General features: G+C 38.9%; 1 protein-coding gene across 2 annotated transcripts in view; it reads right to left on the bottom strand.

The window, feature by feature from the left end:
- TRIO (trio Rho guanine nucleotide exchange factor) overlaps positions 1-22124 on the bottom strand; it is a 240855-nt gene that overhangs the window by 31919 nt on the left and 186812 nt on the right. For both annotated transcript variants that reach the window (XM_061996023.1, XM_061996024.1), the window contains exons 35-36: positions 4381-4673; positions 2228-2398 (exon numbers count right to left, since the gene is read on the bottom strand). In XM_061996023.1, the coding sequence (XP_061852007.1) occupies positions 2228-2398; positions 4381-4673 (464 nt within the window). The remainder of the gene's footprint in view (positions 1-2227; positions 2399-4380; positions 4674-22124) is intronic.

The raw sequence follows: 22124 nt of genomic DNA, 5'->3' as shown, positions 1-22124 counted from the left end.
GAGAAACCCAGCGAGGAGGGAGTTTCCAGTATGGAGTGTAGACCACGAGTTCTTGGAGGGAGGAAATGCTCACAGTGAGGCACGGACAAAAGCCAAGCCTCTGAGGTCACTGAAGGGAGGAGACATTCCTTGGGATCCAGAAGAGCTGAGCAACCCAAGAAACCACTGAGCATGGCAGGAATGTGAAGGAGGACTCCACCCAGAAGGGAGACAACCGGGAATTTGTTTGCAAGCTTTTTATTAATCAGTAACTCCATCAATAGAGCCAGTTGAATTCTGCTGGGTAAAGCTTTGCTCTGACTTCTCACTTCTGCGTTCCAATAAAGTATTTGCTTTAGGTACTGGAAATTCGTGGTCTGTCTTGGTATGTGGACTTCAGGGAGGCACACAAGACCTCCCAGGCTGCCACACGAGGGGACTTCTTTGCCTCCCACCATGCAGTAGGACTGACATTGCATAAAAACAATACACCACAGAAGAATCACTGTTTTTGTGTTTTGAAAAAATATAGTATCATATTAACTACAGTAAATTTTAACTTCTTGGAAGTCATTCCTAGAATGCAGTTTAAGCTACTTTAAAAAGTCTCCCAACATGCTTTTGCTGCAGTGGGTGCATGCTAACCTCTTAAGAAGTGAAAATGAAGTTTACTGGTGATTGAAAGTTACTCAAAGCCTCTTACTCTTACTGTGGTAAGAGTCTGACTTTGTACCAGAAGCACAGAAGTGAGCAGAAATGAACTTTATCCCTTCACATACCTGTTCTCGCTCTGTAAAGAGAACTAAATAAGCAAAATCCATTTTTCTCTGAAGAACTTTTAAGACTTGCACATCATTTTTTTTTCATATCACTGAAGGGATATGCAAATACAGGAGCTGATCAGTAGGAACCTCAGTATGTGTTCGCCAACATAAGTCTTATTCTATGTCTAAACCTCAAACTGAGATGATTCTTTTCTACCAATAAAATGTTCTCTCTGGTTTATTTTTGCTTGTTTTGTTTCATGAGTATTTCCCAATATATCAACTCCCCAATTCTTATGTTTTACTTCTTCCAATTCAGAAAACATGGTGGAACTGAATATACACAGAGCAAGCAGTTCTGATCCTACAAATGATAGCTTCAGGGATACGTGAGATTCTCACTGAAAAGCAGTGTTTTTGAAAGGAAGGTAAAACCAGAAGTAAATCAGATTAGTCAAAGTTCTCAATAACATCTTCTGCATCACTGAGAACAGTGAGTAACCAGTCACAAAATTCATTAACAATATTCAGTGCTATAGTACAAAGGTTAAAAATTTTAAGCAGCAAAATGGCAAGAAACCAGCAATGTGCATATTTGCTGCATGCCTAGATTGTTTCCATCCTAAAAGCTTTTATTTCTGGGCTTGATACTTGTCCCTTAAATATTTGATCCATGTTGAAAATTGAAATTAACCCTCTCAGTGCATGACCATCATTAAGAAAAACGAATCATATGCAAGTAAGATTTCCTTCATGCAGTTAGTACCTACATCCACAATTTTACCACAAATACAAATTTTAACATGCCTTCATTTTAACGTGCCTTTAACATGCCTCTGCTTGTAAAAATCAGCTGGATTACTACCCGAACTTGGATATTCACTTCTTAGTACACCTTGTTCTTAGGCACCTCCCCATCCCCCCAAAAAAGAAGGAAAAAGCAGAAGTCAAGAAGTAACACCCTACGTTAGAGTTGATGTTAACAACTCTGTCTGCTAAGGCAGGTACATAGAATTTTTTTTCTCCGTGAACTGAAGTTATCCAGAATACCTGGTGAACAGCCTATGATCTAAAAAGGTTATATACAACTATTAATTTCTCCAGACAAACTCTATTTGCACACTGTGTTTTAACCCCAGTACGCAAAGATTATAAAACAATCACATTCTAATCACTAATTATGGCATCAGTCAAACAGACGTAGATAGCCCTGTAAACATACAAAGTAGCCCATTTCCACATTTGAAGTGCTAGTGTGAAAATTCCTGCACTTGTGCTTTCAAAATAGGGAAGCATTTAATTCATGCTCTTTCCACAGGAAACCCTTTTAATGTTGTCTAAAGTGATTAGACGATAGAGATTACTTCTGCCTACCATAAAGCTATATTACCTACGTTACTGAGACTTTTGGAAACAAAAGAAAGAAAGATTTGTGCAAACAGGTTTCCTCAACATGAGAAGCTTTCCCTGCCTCCTCCTCTTACCTTGTCATCCTGTGAGTCGGGCTGGAGAAGACTGTGCTGCTGAATTGCCATTGGAGGAGGAAGAGGTACAGCATCTGCTCCCTCTTCGCCTTCCTCCTCTCCACAGCTCTGCATGCCTGAAGAGGATGACTTGGACAGAGTGCCACTGCTCAGCCCCTCGTTCCGACCTCTCTGTAAAGAAAATCCAGACATTCAAGCTCTGTTACCTCTTCAACAGCATGTAACTTCTTATAACAAGCTTGTCACAAGTCTTTTCTGTAGATTCACCTTGCTCCCAACAAGTCCATATAGTCACTATGATCCTAGAGACACAACACAACTGATCAACTGAAGGGGTAAAAAGCAAATGTTTGGTAAAAGCAGATGGATTGAGATACCAAGACATTCAGCATGAAATTTACAGCAGGGAAGTACCAAAGCTGTGCTTGCTTTCCAGGTTCTGTTCTGTTAAAAGCCACACTCTTCCACCTCAGAAGCTCAAGAACTTCGTATCCAAAGTACTAAGCCTCAAAGCAAGACTTCTAAAGGATATATATAAAAATTAAAACATGAAGTATTTAATGAATTATCCTTTCTGCCTCCTTCCCTTTAAAGCAGCAAGAGCAGATGGCTTGAATAAGTTTTATAGTTGTGTTGAAAGACAGACCTTCCAATTATATGAAGAACTATGATTCAATTAGACAAATTTTCATGTAACTAACCTTGCAGGATGGTTTACTATCTTTAAAGGAAGACAACATGGATGATTACTGTTTTTTTTCTGACTTTAAAGCCATGGCCTTAGGTCTTCCCTCACTCAGAACTGCAGAATAACAGATCCTTTCAAAACAATGATACAACTGCACCACAGAGGGTCTCTTTCTACAAAATGACATTCAAGGACAGAAGGTTAATATTCCTTCCCAAACTACATATCCCAGTTCATCATGTTGAAGTTACTGTATAACTTCCCTAATATTCTAGGCTTGCAGAAACATATGCTGGGAGCAAGAAAAAGAATGTACTAAATAATTAATTGGGCATCTGAGATCACTTTTCTGTACAATAACTACCAAAACTACTAGTCAGATCCAAGCCTGGTAAAAGGGAGTAGCTACACAGCATGCAAGTGGCTGTAAGCAGTAAGATGCCATTCATTTCAGCCTGAACCATAGGTTTGTAACAGAAGAACATTTGGCTCTGTCTGCATCTAGCCAGAGGCAGGCTTTGCTCATCCCTGAGTTCCAGGCTTAGAAGGATGGGCGCATGTTTGAAGGAGGGAAGGAAACCTTCAGAATGTGTCCTTGGTGTTAAAATCTGGAACAGTTCACAATTTCCTTCCCTCTAATGAAAACCACCATGTTTATTATTTGGCTGATGGTAACCACCTTTTGATTTGAGGGGACAGTAATTTCTTTGTGCTTTAACTCTTGTTCAAAGTGTAGATAAAGCTTTAAGCAGCTCTCCCTATATTCTCTCTGATCCATCATCAAGAAAAGAAAAGGAAGCATAAAATGACCAGAGTATTCACAGAAACCTTTACTCACAAAGCTGCTTTTCTGAGTTGGCTATGAGAGCAAAACCAAAGAACAACTTTTTACTCTCTCATTTCTCTTTTTCAACTCGTTATCACAGAATCACAGGACCTTAAGGACTGGAAGGGACCTTGAAAGATCATCCAGTCCAATCCCCCTGCCAGAGCAGGACCACCTAGAGTAGGTCACAGAGGAGCTCGTCCAGGTGGGTTTTGAATGTCTCCAGAGAAGGAGACTGCACAACCCATCTGGGCAGCCCCTTCCAGTTCACCTTCACCTGAACAGTGAAGAAATTCTTCCTTGTATTTCTTCGGAGCCTCTTATGTTCCAGCTTATGCCCCTTGCCCCTTGTCCTGTCATTGGACATCACTGAGAATTGCCCTGCTCCATCCTCCTGACACCTGCCCTTTACATAGATATCCTTCTCCACAGAGCTTACTAACAGAATTCCATGCAGAAGACCACAAGCTCTGTCTGGCACAGTGGTTATGTAGAGAACAGTTGTCATTACGAATGGGCACATGGCACATGTCACTTTCAACCCCTGAACAGTCAACTGAGGAGACATCCTTCACTTGACAACATTTAGCTCTTTGCAAAACATAAAAACAAGCCCAAGAAGCTGCCCTGAACACTTACCTCTTCAACAGTTTCATCTTGCGGGGTTGCTGCACTGTCATCAGAGTCCTTCTGAGAGCCTGCATCGGCACTTTTACGAACCTCTCTACTCTTCTTATGCTTGTGGGCCAGTTTTTTGACATGCCCATCTGCTTTCCCACTGCTGAGACGCCTCACGGGACTGGTAAGCCATTTTCTCAAAGTGTTGCCGGGGCGCTTGGGGCCTGGGGAGCTCTGTGCACCGATCATGTGGGGCTGAAGTGATGTTACTGAAGCAGGAGGGCTGGCATCGTTGCTGGAGACCGAAAGGGAGTCTGGAAAAAGAAAGAGGGGAGCATTGTAAAGATGAAAATACACTGATCAGTAAGAAATGAGGCAAATGACATATGTAACAGTGGATATCAAGTTGGATTTATGAATGAATCGATCAGGTTATGTTGAAGTAACCTGGCCTTTAATGACACCACAACTATCAAGTTTTCATGCTGCACGTGGCAACCCACATATAAGCAGTATTTATACAACAGCTTACAACAATCAAGCCTCATTAAGTCATTCCTGCCTCAACTGCAATTCACGCTTATCACTGCTGATACTTATTTGATAGTGGATTATGCTTCGCATATGTCATCTAACTTGAAAAGATAAAACAAGCATGTCCTTCCATAATGTGTTATTGCTTTGAGCATGGACATGAGTAAAAATAATTGCCTCAGATAATGAAATTATTTTCAAACACCAATTCTATTACAAATGCTCCAGTTATGTTCATTATTTATTTATTTTCCCTACCCTTGGGAAAAGAGGAAAAAGAATCCAGAAAATAGCTAAATGTCTGAGAAGATTTGAGCAAAACAGTTTTGCCTGTTGTTTTGTTTGCTTTTTTAAGGAAGCACAAAACATCAAACCTTTAAAAGCTCATTTGCTCAATACTCAGGATCAGCAGTGTTTCTCAGCATGACAATGCCTGAAGTTCTGTAGTCAAAGCATACACTTTCCTCAAGCCATAGTTAGACGTGCATGATGCCAATACTGCTTTCCCACTGAGACTGTCACTTGACCTGGACTGTATATTTATGATAAACACTCATTGGTTAGCTATTGGGAGACTACATTTCTTTTTTTCTCCACCCAGTATAATGCTCTCCCCCCTCACAATTCCCTTTTTCCCCAGAACATTCTGGGTTTTGGATACATTTTCATGACACCACCCCTGTGAATATTATCTACCAACAAAGTATTAACAAGACTCTCCTAGGTTGTCAAATATGGGATTTTTTTCTCCCCTGTGTGTTCACTTCTGCACATAGATAGTTTACAAAAGGATGACATAAATAGTGTTTTGTTGAATGATTCTAATGCCAGGAATTAAATGCAGTGCTTGTGTTCCTTCTTGAAGCTTGACACAGCTGTTCAGGTCACCTCTTCTGGCAGCTTTTCCATAAGAGGCGTATTGCTAGTCCGACCAGAGGTAGTCTGAATTTTCTAGAATAATATGGTCACACTGATGTGGCAATACACCCAAATGCCTTGCATCTACACACAAATATGTCAGCTTTCTCCATTTCCATGAACTGCAAATTTTGACTTTGAATGGAGATGGGGAGAGACAAAAAATGGGAATATAATGAGTAAAGATTTCTTATTTTTCCTTCACTGTTGTTCCAAAACAGGGCATCCTTTCCTTGGAATCCAAAATTGTGATTATCAGGCTGCTTGTCAGGTTTTTTTCTCCATTCTAATAAAACCCAAATGGCATATGACCATTGAGATAGAGGAGTTCTGGGCATCAGAGCTGATGGAACTTATACTGTATGAACACATCTATGTTTGCTATTAACCACCGCTTTCATCATGTTTCCATAAAGCAGAAGATAATCAGACTTTATAAAGCATACTTTCAGTTCAACAAGCTAGTTGTTAACACTTTAAAGCAAGTCCCCCTGAACCAGGATTCATCTACAGAATGATCTTTTAGCCACGGCTGTATCTGTGCTGCACACACATAAGGAGACGTCCTGTGATGCCATTAACCTGGTTTCCAGGCTTCAAGTAATCAGCACTATCAAAAAGCAGCTACAGGGCTACACTAGTTGGCTTTGTCTTTAAAGCATGGGACAGCAGTGCTACATAATTACTGCTTTATTTTCCTGTTGATCCAGGAAACATAAGGAAGAAATTAATTATCTATAACAATGGTTTTAAACTTGCAATCTGAGTACCCCTCAAGGCCCCTGGATTATTGCTTAAGGGTCCTCAGCACATACATAAGAAAAGCAAGCCTACTAGCCATTAGCATCCAAAATATGCCATTTTTTTTTACTTTATTTGAAAAAAAAAAGTGATTTGCTTATGAAAAAAATTCCAAACAGAACTTGCAACCATCTGTGAGTTCTCCACAGGAATCCAAACAATCTCCTATTAAACCTCTGTAAGAAGTTAGTTAGACTGCTCTTGCACCAAACACAACTTCTCCTTTACTGTATCATGCATCTTTTAATTTTTATCAGATGCCTTGATTCAGAAATATGAGCAAATATTACCTGATGGGTATTCAAAAAAATCACCTTCTGCCACTCCACAAGTGGAACACAGGAGGAAAACAGTTCTGACATCCTTTCAAATAAGTTCTTTACAGCACGAACTAAATGCTGTGTTTCCAAGACTCCCATGTTTGAAGATGTTATAATCCCTCTGCCAAATTTTCCTTTGTATATATTTTTCCTCCCAATAATGGTTCATACAAGTTCCTTCCACAGAAATAAAATAGAGCACATTCACTTGTTTATTAAAAAAGGGCTACCAAGCCTTCACAGAAGTTCATCATGTACTGTTTTGTATTTTTTTGCACTTCTTTCCAATTGCTCCTTTCAAAGAAAAAGGCAGCAGGGTGGTGCAGTAACTGATTGCATAACATTTACTTTTACATAAATATGCAACATGGCTGCAGTTAATAAACCCATTTTTCCTTTTATAAAACCTGTGCCCCACCTCCTCAAATTCTCACCCATCCTTTTGACAATCAACACTTATCAATTACTGAAGTTCTTACACAACCAAGTAGCAGAATGCAGAGCCCCTGAAACTGTGGGATACGAGTATTTTTGTCTGACTGCACTTCTGCTGTACCACTCCTACTCTTAACCTAAGTTGGCCAAGAGTTTGTGGGCAGGAGAAGAGAACAGGAAGAAATACATACACTCTGCTCAAGTGGAGAGGATCTAAGAGACAAAACAATGTTAGCCAGACATGTTTCGCAGCACATACTTTAGCCATATCCTCCCACACAGCATTAGTTTTCATTTGGCATGCAGCATGTAACTGCTTCTCCTCTTCTTTTCTGCATGATTTAATATGAAGTACTTATTGAATATTATTAGGGCTTCAGGGAATCATAAAAGTGGACAAAGTGGAGTAAGTAGTACTTTGCTCTTTAAAGCATGAAAGCACTGGGGGAGGAGGAAAAGCTTAAAATGAATAAAAATACTGCACTGCCATAAAAGCATCAGCTTAAATGTAATATTTAGAAAGATTTTTTTTTTAAACAAAGAGGTTTAATATCACCAGTGTTAACCTGAGCAGAATACCAACCCACTAGCCTCTGCAGAGGTCAGACCTCATTTTTCATCTCTCCTTAAATTTGTAGACAACATCCCTACAGCCTCCTAGGTCAATATTAACACTAACTACAAATATTTCATGCCAGCATTTCCCCAGGGAGACCCTTTACCGTTCATTTTCCCATCCCATCCCATCCCATCCCAGCTGACAGGAGTCTAGATTCTCCAATTCTTACTCCCATCTGCTTCCTCAGGAGACTCGTTACAATGCTACAGGCACAGTGATGAAAAAACCTAGGTGCTCAAGTTCATATATTCACGTAGAGGCACTGCCAGGTCCAAGCATTAGGGAATATCAATATCCAATATAGGCAGAGAAGGACCTTTAACCTTCACTATGATGAGAACAGCATTACGAGTGTGTCTTATTTTCCCTTGTCCTATCACTACGTACTATCTACATAATTAGGGATACAGACTTGGTTTGATTGATTACCATGCTCAGGATTGTTTACACTAAACTGGCTTTGTTTCTTTTATGACTACATAGCAAATTATTTTTCTAGGGTTGCTCAAGAATATTTTGTCACTAAAACATGCTAAGAGGAAGAAGGAATTGTTTTTCTAGGGTTGCTCAAGAATATTTTATCACTAAAACATGCTAAGAGCAAGAGCGAGTATTTAAAATTAAACCAAGAACAACATGGACTTTTAAAACCAAAACAGATGGAATAAATTTGGGGTATGCTAACCCCAACTGTGTTTCAAGGACGGTAAACTTTCTAGTGAGTGTCAGATTCCCTTTTAGAAGAAGATAAATGCAACAGATGGCCATTTTGGAGAGGAAAAAAAAAGAGCCCAACACACATATGACAATCACACACAGCAACACTGATCCAACAAGGAACGATAGAATTTAATAAAATTGCTGTTTGCTCAAGTAGAGATAACGTTGTGATTCAATAAAGTATTTTAAAAAAACCCCTAATGGATGGCCTTTGTTTTATAATTCATAGCCACAATAAGAAAAGAAGGCATTTAACTGCCATTTCTCTCGAAGTAAAAACCACATATGTTGCTTTGGTAGTGAGGTCAGAGAGTTCACTGAGAGTCCATAAATATATTTCTCAAACTAAAGAAAAAGGGCAGGCACTATGAGTTCTGATCCCCTCAAACTAGAAGATAAAGTTACCTCCAATGAACAGGCAAATTTTTGAAACTGTAAGGGAAATGGGGATTCTCATTCTAGTCCCAGCTTTCTTAACACTAGAAACATGCACATCTGTGATTAATAAACTGTTTTTTCCCCTAAAAAATAAATCAGCCATGTTAAGCTAGTTGATGACTTGAAAGACTGCTTCATATTAACTATTTCCATATTGCAGTTTTTAGAGTTTTAGTACTTCCAAGGAGTGCAAGAGGCTACAAAAACCTGATTCCTTTACACAAGCAATCAAACTGACTCTGATACCTGCTCTGCAACTCTAAAACCCAAATGCTCTAAAACCAAAAATCAGAACATTTCATCATCTCTAGACTATGAAATGAGGATTGGGCAAGGAATGGAAAATGCAGCAAAGCAAACGTAGTAAGACCAACTGGTGTGCCACGCTGTCACTGCAGACTTGCCATCCACCACGGACTTCAAAGCCCAGAAAACCCATCACACAAAGCAATGAACCAACTGATTAGTAACATTTGATTCAGGCTGCATTACATTTAGGAACAAGAGATGCTAGCTGGTTCAAAACACAGAGAGCACAAGCTAAACTGGTGCACTTTCAAGTTCAATATGCAAGTTGGAAACTGAGTTCAGTGATCTTCCAAAATCCACATCTACCTATAAACAAACCCCAATCTGAGCCAAGTAAATGTACCATGAGAACAAGCAAAAATAGTTTACAAACATCTAACGACAAAAGCCCATAAAACCCTGCCACATACATTGTCATAATCTCTTATTAGTTGAGTTGGAGAAAGCTTGAAAAAAGTGTGCAAGGTTTACTTTATTTATGGACACACACATGCACAGTTTCAGCCTGGGAACTGATTTTTAAGTACAAGACCATTCAGATACTTTAGTACTTGTTGGGAAATTTTCTTCTCCCCTGCTGTGTATCCTCTTCAGGCTATGCTCACTGTGTATTTTTTTGAAACCAATACTAGAATACACATCAGAAGCCATTAGATGTGTTTCAGCTCCAGCAAGGCACGACAAAAGCAGTCACCATTTAAAGACAACACAGCTTGAACATCATCAGGATCGTAACTGGGGAATTTCCACCATGCCTTTTGGGAAGCACGAGTTTTCACTTATGATACAGAAACAGAACAATCATTTTCATGAAACTAGTTTCATAAAGAAATTCACAAAATGCAGAAAGCTAGTACTCAATACATTGAAGAAAATTCTTCAATCACATTTGTGTTTGGAGTAGTGTAAACATACTCTCTCTTCCCCTCTGGTCAGCAAATCTTTCCTGCCTTTTGTTTCAAGTTACACACTATGCTGAAATAAAAGATGTAGTATTTTCAGCATGTGAATAGACAAAGAGTTCAACTCCTTAGTTTACCTTCTATGACTAATGAGTTAGCTGTATTAATTTTGACTGATACAGACACTAGTCCGGAGCACTTGGATTTAAATGAATTAAATAATTAAGTCTTCCAAGTCATCAAAAGCTGATTGAAGAATTATCACATAGGCTGGAATTCTAAGCTTGAGGCTAGATACTCTTCAGCTTCTCTTAATGAGATACTAAGCTGCCCCATAAGCATGTCTGCAATTAAAAAAAAGAAACCCTCCCCCCAAGACAGAAACTGTCACCTTACTGACTTTCAAAGGTCTCTTTGAAATTAAGTAATCCAATAGACGGCAGCACTAGAGAAAGAAATAATCTCTGATTAAGGGCAAAAGAATATACTATTCATTTGAGTTTGAAAAATCAGTGGAATATGGATGAAAGGTTTAATACATTTATATTAATACTATTGTAACTCTTTCTGCCTTCCCACCCTGTAAATATAAAATCAACATTTTACATTTAGACTTTTAAATAGTTTCACATTCATGATATCTTGCAGGCAGAGAGAACCACAAATATATCAACTGCTATCTAGGAGCTAATCACCAACAAAATTTAGACGGAAAAAAGTCTTCCTCTTAAACCTGCTGGACAGTTTATCATTTACACTTGTTCCCCACCTCTTCTATATTTTTTTGTAAATGTTTTAAAGCAGGAAGAAGGCATGATACTGTGCCAGAACAAACTTTCCCAGGTTAACAGAAGTAGTTCTGTTTGTGCTCCCTGGAATTCAGACCACAGGGATACAAAACCCCAAACCTAAATCTCGTATATTGCTACAAGCGCAAGGCAGCACTAAAGAAGAGGAGAGTAGATTTTGTGGGGTTGTTTCATTCTTTTCAATAAGCTGTGATTTTCTCCTATTTCTAGAGAGAAATATATTTTGTGTCGTAAGTAGGAAGTATTAAAAGTTACTCACATTGCTGAAGTTTAGTTTCACAGTTTGTGAAAACCACAAGCTTTTAATGGATTAAATCTCAGTTTTTCTGTATGCAGCTCATACTTTAACAGGCAATATCTTCATCTCAGCTCCACTCTTTTGACCACTTGTTTGTTCGGATTTAAAGATAGTTACACCCATGGGCCTGGCAGGACATGTCAAGGACAGATTTATGTCATTTAGCACTGTTTCTCAGTCAAGTTCTCACTGTGTGTCAGTGCACTGAGATGTCCTCTCTTACCTCCCTACAGATCAAAGCACTTGCCCTGAGCGTTTTAATACGATTATTTCCCCCTGGAAGGTGAGGTGGATTTCCACTAACCACTAACTGCACAGGGCTTGCATGCTTTTATGTAAGAGCAAGAGAACAGAAGTGCACGATTCCCAGTGAGTTTCTTTGGGCCAACTGGGTCCATCAGTTAGTTACTCATCTTTTGCACTTCACTTGTGCCTCCTAACATGTGACCTTATTTCACATCACCATGAAGCGCAATAACTTGTTCTGCAGATCTACAATAGGCAAGATCTTCACTGACAGATTTAAGTTATGTGCTAATAGTTAACTCTCTCATAAGGGCTGACACATACTATGTTATTAAGTAGATTAAGGTGGCACTTTCATTAAATATTTGTAAAAGTTCTTCAGTACAAACCGGGAAAGAATAAACACTGCTTTTTGATGTTAGAAAGCAAGTTATCGCTGAGATGTTTCATAAAGTCTTAACTGCATCACCCAAATTATAAGTGTTCTGGTGTTCTACTACAGAGTCATGTATATTTTAAGAAGTCTTTATAAGCTACTTTTGCCAGATGGCTAACATCAGCAATATCCTACTATTTTAGGATGGCTGAAGCAGACGATCGGATGAAGGCAGAGCCCATCCACTCCTCTCTCTAGAAGAACAGATACAATGAGAGCAGTGAATGCCGGGAATGACCATGTTCCAGGTCCAGAGCCATTGCCTCCATGTTAGGTTGAGTTACAAAAGAGCTGTACACAGCCCTTGCCTCTAGCCTGCTTCCCGCTACTGCTGCTGCTCGTCATTTTAAGATCTCAGCACAAGAAGCTGGTTGAGGGCACAACACAGCTCCCGAAGCAGCGGGAGCTGGCAGCATTAACTTCTTTCCAACTGCTCCAAGTTGCATATCCAAGTTTGCACATTGACAAAACCAAGCAGCTAACTGGTAGGGAGAAGCAAAGTCTGAGACAAAGGAGGAAAAAAGTGAAGGCAGAAGCTTTGGGCCTGGGCCTTGTAGGTCTCTTAAGACACTAGACAGAGAATTTTGCTAACTGTTGACAAGCTATTTGTCTCATGCGTGCAATCCACTTTTGAAGAACCGTGCTGTGTGATGTTAGCACCAAAGATGTGGCTCTGCTCTTGGTAGAGAGCTAAATGAGAACCACTATTGACAAGATTTGTGATAAGCAGTTTCAGATTTTAATTGGGGCAACTGCACAATTAATTTCTGCTCATCTGTTACCGAGCTGCAGGGTTTTTAACATCTGCTACTTTAATTCTTGATGCAAAATAATTTTTCCCTTGGAAATGGACAAAAATATACTGCAGTCCTAGAAATATAGCTCTGAAACAGTGCAGCAGCTTATCTGATAGGCTGTGTGCATCAGTCCAGAAAATTATGAACAGATATGAAACAAAAATGTCCAAATCAATATAGATAAGAGGTTGACCAACCAAAGGGAAAAACAGAAGCATTCAGCAAGTCTTCAGCTTTACTGAACGCAGAGAAAACCATGGGGGAAAGGAGAGAGAGAAGCAACTCTATAGAAATTGCATGAGGAGGAATCACAAACTCAGAAATTATTTAAAGCAACACATGCTTCCCTATGCAAAGGTCTAGCAATGCAGATGATCCAACAAAAGGAATGTACCCTCTGCAGATTTTAAGACACTCCACTACTCCAACAAAAAAGCTGCATATTAACTAAGATATTGCAAACAAGTCTGATCTTAAAAGGAAACAGGAATTGCACATTTCTACTGGCACACTTTTGAAACACAATATACACACAGGGAGGAAATTAGCTTCAACCACCTCATGTAAGTGATAAAATACAAGCTTCACACCTATGAAAAGAAAGAACAATAATACATAAAATCAGCATAAGATGCTGAGCCAGCATAATTACTTTTTCTTTTGACCATAAGTGTGACATATTTGTGCAAGTACATCCTCCATCATGTATTTACAAATAAGCTGCCTCTAGGAGAACAGGGAAGTAGATTAATTTTATTCTTTCTCCTTTTCAAATGCCTTAAAAAATTCCAATACATGAGAAAACCTCAAAAAATTCTCTAGTGAAACTGCGACAATATATAATGAGTTCATAAATAAAAAGAGACAGTACGCTGTTCTAGTATGAAGTTAGAGGAACAAATGATACCAAATAAAAAATGACTATCAATTATTAACTCCCTCGAATTATTGGACTACTTGTACTAAAAGAAAATTGACCTTGTTTCCTCCTTACCTACTGCAGATACATGTTAACCTAAATACATGCTAATCCAACAGCAATTTTAACTGTCTTTTTTTTTCTTTCCCCCTCATCCTCTTGATTCAAAGCAGAAGAGCTCATTAGAACAACTGGCAATTGTTTGGAGCCACAGCTTTAGAAACAGCTGTACAAACACATCAATCTTGAGTTAGGAACTTTGCCATAAACTTAATAATAACATACTCGTATCCTTTAGCTTTGGGGCTATTACAATAACTTTGGTCATTTTCTCTTTCCAAATGTTATACTGTTGTAGCCTTCAAAAAATAAATTGAGAAAGTAATTAAAGGAATTAGGAAGGGAGATGGAATGGCTAAATCCATGACCAATAGGTCCCTCCAAAATTCCTAGAGAAAATGTTTCCTCCTTATCTAATTAATTGATATTAGGGATAGAAACTAATTGTAGTAACATTTTCTTTGTGTCATAAAACACGGACCTTTTCAGGGCACACACTACCTGTGGTATTACTGAGCAGAGCCAAGCCCGTGCAGCCATGCCACTGCTTCCAGCCTGCACACTGCCTAGCTAGATGACTGTAGGTGATGACAGACAACTTCCTCTCAGTTCAATCCCACCTCAATAACTACATTATCAAAAGCAGACTTAGATGACGGTGATTAGAAACGGAACTGGTTTTAAACTTTTTGTCTTCAGATGGAAATGTAACCTGAGCAATGCAATAAGGGCACACATGATTTTAATAAGGGTCAGTCACACTGGAAATGTAAGGTTTTAATAAACAGACTCACAGTCAAGGATGACTAGCAGATAGCTATTGAAAGTCAAAATGCCAAACTGCTGCAGAGATGTCTTTTCAGGATCAAGTATTTTAAGGGATTAGGAGAGCAGAAGATACTACTCTGCAAATTCATCAATCTTGAATAATGATCGAGTTAAAAGAGGAAAGATAACTCCTTGGTACAGATATATTTTAAAACAATCAAACTATAAGTTTATGAAAGATGTGACATTTTATCTCAGTGTGATATTTTATCTCAATTAAAATAGACTGAATACCGAAAATGGAATCCATCATTGCTATATTCGTTATGTTAATTACAGTCTCTTGAGGAATAACATATGCACTGGTGAATTTTCTTTGGCATGATCAAGCCTATATCACATGCACACACAGAGAGAAGTTCCAGTTTGCCACGCAACTTTTCTGTTGCTTCTGTTGCTTTTGTTTCCTTTGCATTTTTCCCAATAAAAGCTAAGGAGGAAGGTGATGTTCATCAACTGCCTTGACCACTCAGTCATCTATATCTCTATTCCTGGAGTTATTCCCCAGCTGCCATCCATCTTCTATTACCTAAGTGGACACAGGAAAATGATGTAATAGGATCATGGGAGAGCTGTCCCAAACTGCTTTGGAAGTAGGAATCAGAAAGAAACAAAAAGGGAAAGAAAAAGACAATAAAATACAATTCTTACTATTTGCTTTAATTAAACATGAAGCAGAGGCAGAGAGGGAAATCTGTATCACTGGTAACTTCTACGGAACAATAATTACTGCTTCAGTAAATCACCTTATTTAACTTAGAGATTCATCTGTAAGTCTAAATTTAGGGGCAAACTAAGTTATCTGGAAGAAGCGAGATAAGGAATTTAATTAGCTTCTGTTCCTTTTACCATTGAAAAAAACACCATTTCTTCTTTTCACTAAGTCCCCAGCACTTCCAAGAATGCATTTAGACAGCTCTCTTCTTAGGGCAAACTACCCCATGCAGTTGATATGAGTGGTGTTTTGCTTTTGGGGTTTTTTTTAGCCACTCACTCAAGGAGACTGACAGGAGGTGTCCAATCCCGTGTTCAAACTTTAAAAAGCCTAAAAACCTCCACCCCTAAGTGGTTTAATAAACACACTTTACTATTCTCTGTGAGGAAAAACAGCTTTTATTGGAAAGGATGGTTAATGTTACTGGATGTTATTGTCCTTTCGAAGAAGGATGGAATATGCTTATGCCACCTAAATTCTGTTGTTCTTATGTCTGCTAAAAGAGTCAGCACAGGCCTAGGTGAACAAATCCAATTGATTGTTACAGGTGCTTGCAGCCACATTCAAAGGCAGATTATGAATACATTGTTCATTACTAGTCTGGCAATGAGCGCCTAGAGGTAAGTTGCATTATGTAAGGTGATAGCTCATTCCTATGCTGCTGCCTCACTGAAGTAATTTGTTTAAAACAGAGCTGTAACACAGCAAGAGGGAAATTAAGTTGAAATACGAGCTGAAGTGGTTCTGCTTTGCTCAGTTTAAACCCAACCATTCAACACAGACTTTTGACCATGATACAAAGCTATATATCAGATGTTTAGTCACAGGAATTCTCTGAGAGATGTGACAGGGAGGTAAAGACACAGCCACGTTTTTCCTGGTATGAAATCAAACTCCATCCTTCTTTTCAAAGTTTCATCAGCATTTCTTCAGGTCTTTCTCTGAGAAGCCTTCTTGATATTGACTACTCCTTTTCCCACCATCTTTCTTTGAAGCTCAAACTACAAATTCTTCACTACTTAACATTTTGAATATGCTTCATTGCCAATGCACACGAATACAGTCACCTCTAGCAAAATCCCAAATTGCTTTCATAGAAACAGTTTTTTCTTACTGCAGAAGTGGAATTACAAGTCCTTATTACATGAAGTTTGCATTATAAATGTAACTACATTTTCTTCATTGGAGCAGATATTTTCCTTTTACTTCTTTCAAAAACTATCATTTAAACTAGGTTTGAGAAGGAGCTGGGTCTAACAGGCTCATTTTAAATGACTGTTTTCATGCAGCACTTATACACAAGGTCAGAGTGGAAAGAGTTGCAGTGGAAGGAGCGAGATTTCCAATGATTAGAGGCAGAAGGCTGCCTGAGGCTAACTCCATAAACACATCTGATCTGCACTGCTTCTCGGTCTTAGCTTATTTTAGGAAACAAGTAACCAGCCTGACAGCTATACGAATGAAAATATGGCATTTTCATGTGACTGAAACAGATAGGGATGAATTATAGGAGACCAAAATTAGGAGTAGTCCAGATGAAAATATGGATAACTGTGGGTCTTATCAGCTCACTAAGAAATCTTCAGGTTCACAAGTAGGGCTGGCAGCTACGAAACGACATCAGCATCTCTCCTTTGTAAGTTCCTACACCAGAACTTGGGGGTGGGAGTGAGTGGCATGGCATTTACTGCTGGATCAATTCCCTGGTCTGGCTGCCTGTGTGATTGCTAGTGTTGATGCAAGAGAAGCAGCTGGATCACATGTGCAAGTGCAGTGTATATAAGCTGGCAGTATCTGCCACTTAGTTCAATCTTAACTGACCGTGAAACAGCACCTTCAGCTAATTCTCTTGCAAATCCTTCAGCCTCAGGATTTGAAAAAGCCATGTTGGAAGAACAGTGAGGAAGGACAGAGGTAAGGAAACTAGTACCTTTGTGTATGCACCTATATAGCTGATACATGAGCTCATTTTCGGGAGGATTTTTGTTACATGCTCTTCATGGAGATGGAAAAGCACACACAGTACATACTTAACAGCTTCCATCTGTATTCTAAAAGAATAGACTTTCAAAGTGTAGAGGTGGATCTATGCCAAGAATTACACCAACCCATTAGTAATACTGGACTCTCCCCACTGCATCCTCTTGGTGTGGTCCTCAGAGACCTCTTATCCTCTCCTGGACACCATTTGCTAACAATTACTCTATAGTAAAAGCATCCTGTTTTATGGATGAATTATTTCTGAGGCTTGATATATCATAAAATGTTACAAAAGAGAAAAAAAGAAAGCTAGTTTGATTCATATACATTCTTTTAAGCAACCTATTGCACACATAATAAATGTATTTCTTCAAAGCCAAATGAGAACTGTCTCTACTCCTACAATCATCTTTCCTCTTCCAAAACCCTGCCCCCAGATGGGTAATAACTTCAGGATAAATTTTGGTTTTTTAGATCTATTACCTGGATTTTATCCACGAAATTTGCCTCTCAGATTTCCCAAGTGAAACACAGACTCACATGATCCACTTAGGGACTGAAACAGATACATCCTTATTGTTTCTCCTAGTTTGTAAGGTAAGTAAAAAAATATGGTTTTATTTCCAATATTCAGTTCCAGACTGAAACTACTCAACATTCTCTGCAGCCAGATAACCATAAACAGCTTCGATATTTATCCATACTTGTCAGAAATGCAGAGCATTTTTAAGTTACAGGGATGGGTGGAATTACCATGAGAATCGGTTTCCTACAATCACCATTGCTTTCTCCAACTGATGTCACATAAGGGCAAAAATGTAATATTTATTATTTTCAGTAGTTTCTTGCCAATTCATTACTGCAAGCCCTAATTTCTTTCTCCTTATATCCAAATTCATTTTTCTTCCTTCAGAATGAGTGAAAAAAATCAGACCATTTAAACAGGAGTACGTAACTATTAATTGCACATGTACTCTAACATTTCAATGGAGACTAAACCAAACTTTTTAATTCCTTGAAAACTCTTTAAGCAAAGTTGAAGCCTCAGTTACAGTCTTGTGAATAAAATCACACACTAGAGTATATTCTGAATATTCAGCCTAAATCCCAAATTGTCAGTTTTAGGTTAGCAGTGGCCAAAAATACTACAGATACAATTTTTACTCCTTCCAGTTCAAGAGATGCCATAGCTACAGTTATACTGGGGCATGCAAGTAAGCTTTGTTCCCTATTGTGAAAGGCTACTGAGCCTTCTTACAACACGGTCTGTACACACAGACATCTGTTTTTAAGACACAGAAAGAGAACAATAAGAATGTTTGTGAAATCACGTATGCTTGCCAAATGAGACATCATACATGTCTATGACCTTAATTTATGGTAGTAACAGAAAGCATCTTGCTGATCAGGATTGACTACACCCAGCACTTTATAAAACATGTTCTCTAAAATCTCTTTGGAAGTAAAAACCAGATAGATCTGAGCCTCAGTAACCACAGCAGCAATAAGAGTTCAAAAATGAAGCAAACGAGTTCAAGCAAAGACAGAAGAATGCAAAGCAACAGAATAGAGAAAAGACTTTTGTGGTGCTAGTAACCGACTGCCAGCCACAGCTTTGGGTAAGCACTTGCTGTAAAATACTTGACTGCAAAACATTCTGCCTATCAATTACTACTTGTAAATGGTTCCTTTCACACCCACCTCTCTCCAAGATAACTCTGCACTTGTTTCCTACTAAAAACTGGAATAACTGTTGGTTTAGGAAGAACTGTGCAGCAAGGAGGGCTACAGAGCGGCTTTCTGAGAACACTGATCTGTTGCTGGGAGCAGAGAGCATAGCCCACTGACATTAATTCCCTCTGGCTGCCACCCCAATGCCCCATTATCTTTCGAGGATACTGAGAGTTACTACCATCCCACTGACATGCAACCCTATCTCAGGTGGCTCCTATAAGATTACTTTATATCGTTGACCTCAGGTTTGCAACCCTTCTACCATCCTCCCCCTCCTCTCTGTCCATCCCTAACAGGAGTTTGGATACTATCAAATAACACAGATTCTAACATGCGTACAGCAACAGGTCTGTAAGGCTGGAATTTGGCTGTGGACAACTTGCATCAGAAAAGGAAGTATCCCAACAGCTGTATCAGCTCCAGACACCAAAGGTTAGCATTGTTTTGACCTGCAGACATTTCAAACTCTTACATACCAGAATCAAATTCGTTCTGCAGCAACAGTCTAAATACCAAGGACAAATATTGATTGCTGTTAAAATTATGAAGTAGTATAGACTGAGTTTAACGTGAACATCCTTACCTTTACCTCTGTGCTCCTCTGGTCTAGACTAAAACACAGCTTTCTTCTGTATCACATTTCAGAATCAGTGATATCTCTAGGTAAATTTCAGATAGACCAGTTCACTTCCCAACCACCCTTTCTTTTCAAGCTTCATTCCCCAAAACATTACTTCTCAACAACAATTTGATAGAAGTGCTATATCTTAAACAACCTAAGAATTTTTGTTGTTTAGCAGCAACATTCCAAGAAAATTTCTGCTGTGCTCCTAAAACAAACTACTACCATTAATAACATTTCACAGAGCAAGAGTTACCATTTCTCATTTCCACAGTTCAACTAAAGAAAAAAAAGTAGCACATGCATTTTACAGGCTTTTTCTGAAAGAGCTTACTGTACAGCATCCTAGTAGTTTACAGAGCAGATTCGTTTCATAACTGCTCCCTTTCCCATACAGGTTCTTTCTGCCATACTCTGCATTTTCTGACTGGGGTCAGAAGGAGGGGAGAGCAGAGGCAGAGAGTAAAGGAGAAAAGAAAGCATCCTACCAGACTCCTGTGATTTGAAAACATCCCCAAACCAACCAACCAACCCACCCTTCTCCCCTCAGCCCATTATATCTCTATTGTATATATTTGTACCTAAATCCAGAATCCAGTATTTACAGCCACTCGGCTGCCCATTGCTGCAGCAGGTAGGATTTACTGAGTGAAGCGATCCCAGAGTGTCAGTCTGTTTAATCCTGTTTGGCATGGTGAGGAGTCAGCTGTTCCGATACCCACAGCCTACAAATAACCTACTCGCCCGCACCCCGGGGATGTGTTACAGCTTCTCCTGGAGATGATCACCCAGATAACATTAAGAGCAATGTCATCGGATGGAGGAAGTCGCTGTTTATCTTCTCAGTCTGGTTTAGCCCCTTGCCTTGCCGTCAGAGCAGCTCCTCTCTTCTAGGGATGCTCTCCTCTGACTCACTGAGCACAGTTCCAGTCTTTAAATTCACATGTGGGAATAGCCAGATGCAGCAGATTACACTCTACCGTAACTACCCTAATTGAGGCTCAAGATGATCTTAAAAAATACAGCAAACCAGCTATTTTTCCTGTCAGCCTCCAGAAAATGTACAGTCTAGTATCTCTACAAAGCTTTATAGCAACTGCAACACAAAAAACCCCCAATCTTTAACACCTCTTTTTCTTTTACAGTTTTTAATGCTTTAGCTAAAGCCATAAATACATAAAAGAGAGATATTTTAGCCAGCTAAACTGTGCAGCACTCGCCCCAGAACTTCTATTTTTCTTGACAAAATGTGTACCAAATAACAGATTCTTCTCCTACCTTTATCCTCTCTTGAGCTTCGTTTGTGAAAAATATATTAAAAACAATCCAAACACTGGAAAATCACCAGTTTTTGATAAATTCATTGAAGATCTTGCCCTGGCTTAAACTACATTTCAGGTATCCTCTAACCTCATATTCTACAACAATAAATGTCTAGTTCCTCAAGCTGTCTTTCTGTTCAGGAAACTGAAACTGTATTTTTTTTATCTATGCATTCTTTACCTAGCATGCCACACAAGCATTTGTCCATAAATATTCATTTATGGTTTGTTGGGGTTTTTTTTTTTAAGCTAGAAAACCTAGGAAAGCTGTTTGGTTTCTTCCCCTGAACACCTCATCATCTAATTTTAAAGGACAAACAAAAAGCTACATTCACTACGTTCACAACAGCTACGAAGCCAAAGCAAAGATTGAATTTCCTGCAAAAACAGAAACTAAATGCTTTTATCATATTGGTCAATCTCATTGTAGTGTTCTTTTCTCATGACAAGCAGTACTGTGAAACACACAGGCCAATGATCATGGCACAAATAAACTGCATGTAATGCAGGGATAAATAGGAATTTTATGTGGAGTTGAGAGTCTATAAGGTCCCTGAGTCAAAGCAGGCTTACCATTGGCACTTAAAATAAGTTGGGTATACATGTGTTATCCTGTTTGCACTATGAAAAAGCTGTGCTCACCCTCCACCTGAGACTAAAATTTTGCTTTCTTCACATTTCTAAGGAAAGACACCCTAAATTCTGAATTACTTTCTCCTTCAGAGCCTCCTGAACTGAAAACCATTAATTCTGATTCCTGGACATTTTACTTCTGACCCAAGACGACTTTCAAATGACACTGAATTCCTGAGGAGGGTGTAGGGGGGAAGCAGCAGAATAAAAAACAACCCTTCTGTCTTCAGAATAAGTACTTTATAGTTTGCCACCTACGATAAGACTTCCACCGAGCTAGTTTATTCTTCGTGAAATAGTAGAACATCTGAAAATGATTCTAGTTTCTCGTTGAGTAAGGAAAACAAAATAAATGAAACAATCCCTTTCC

This window comes from Colius striatus, chromosome 4, assembly GCF_028858725.1.
Source record: "Colius striatus isolate bColStr4 chromosome 4, bColStr4.1.hap1, whole genome shotgun sequence".
Classification (NCBI taxonomy): domain Eukaryota; kingdom Metazoa; phylum Chordata; class Aves; order Coliiformes; family Coliidae; genus Colius; species Colius striatus.
This window is presented reverse-complemented; position numbering and strand designations above follow the sequence as displayed.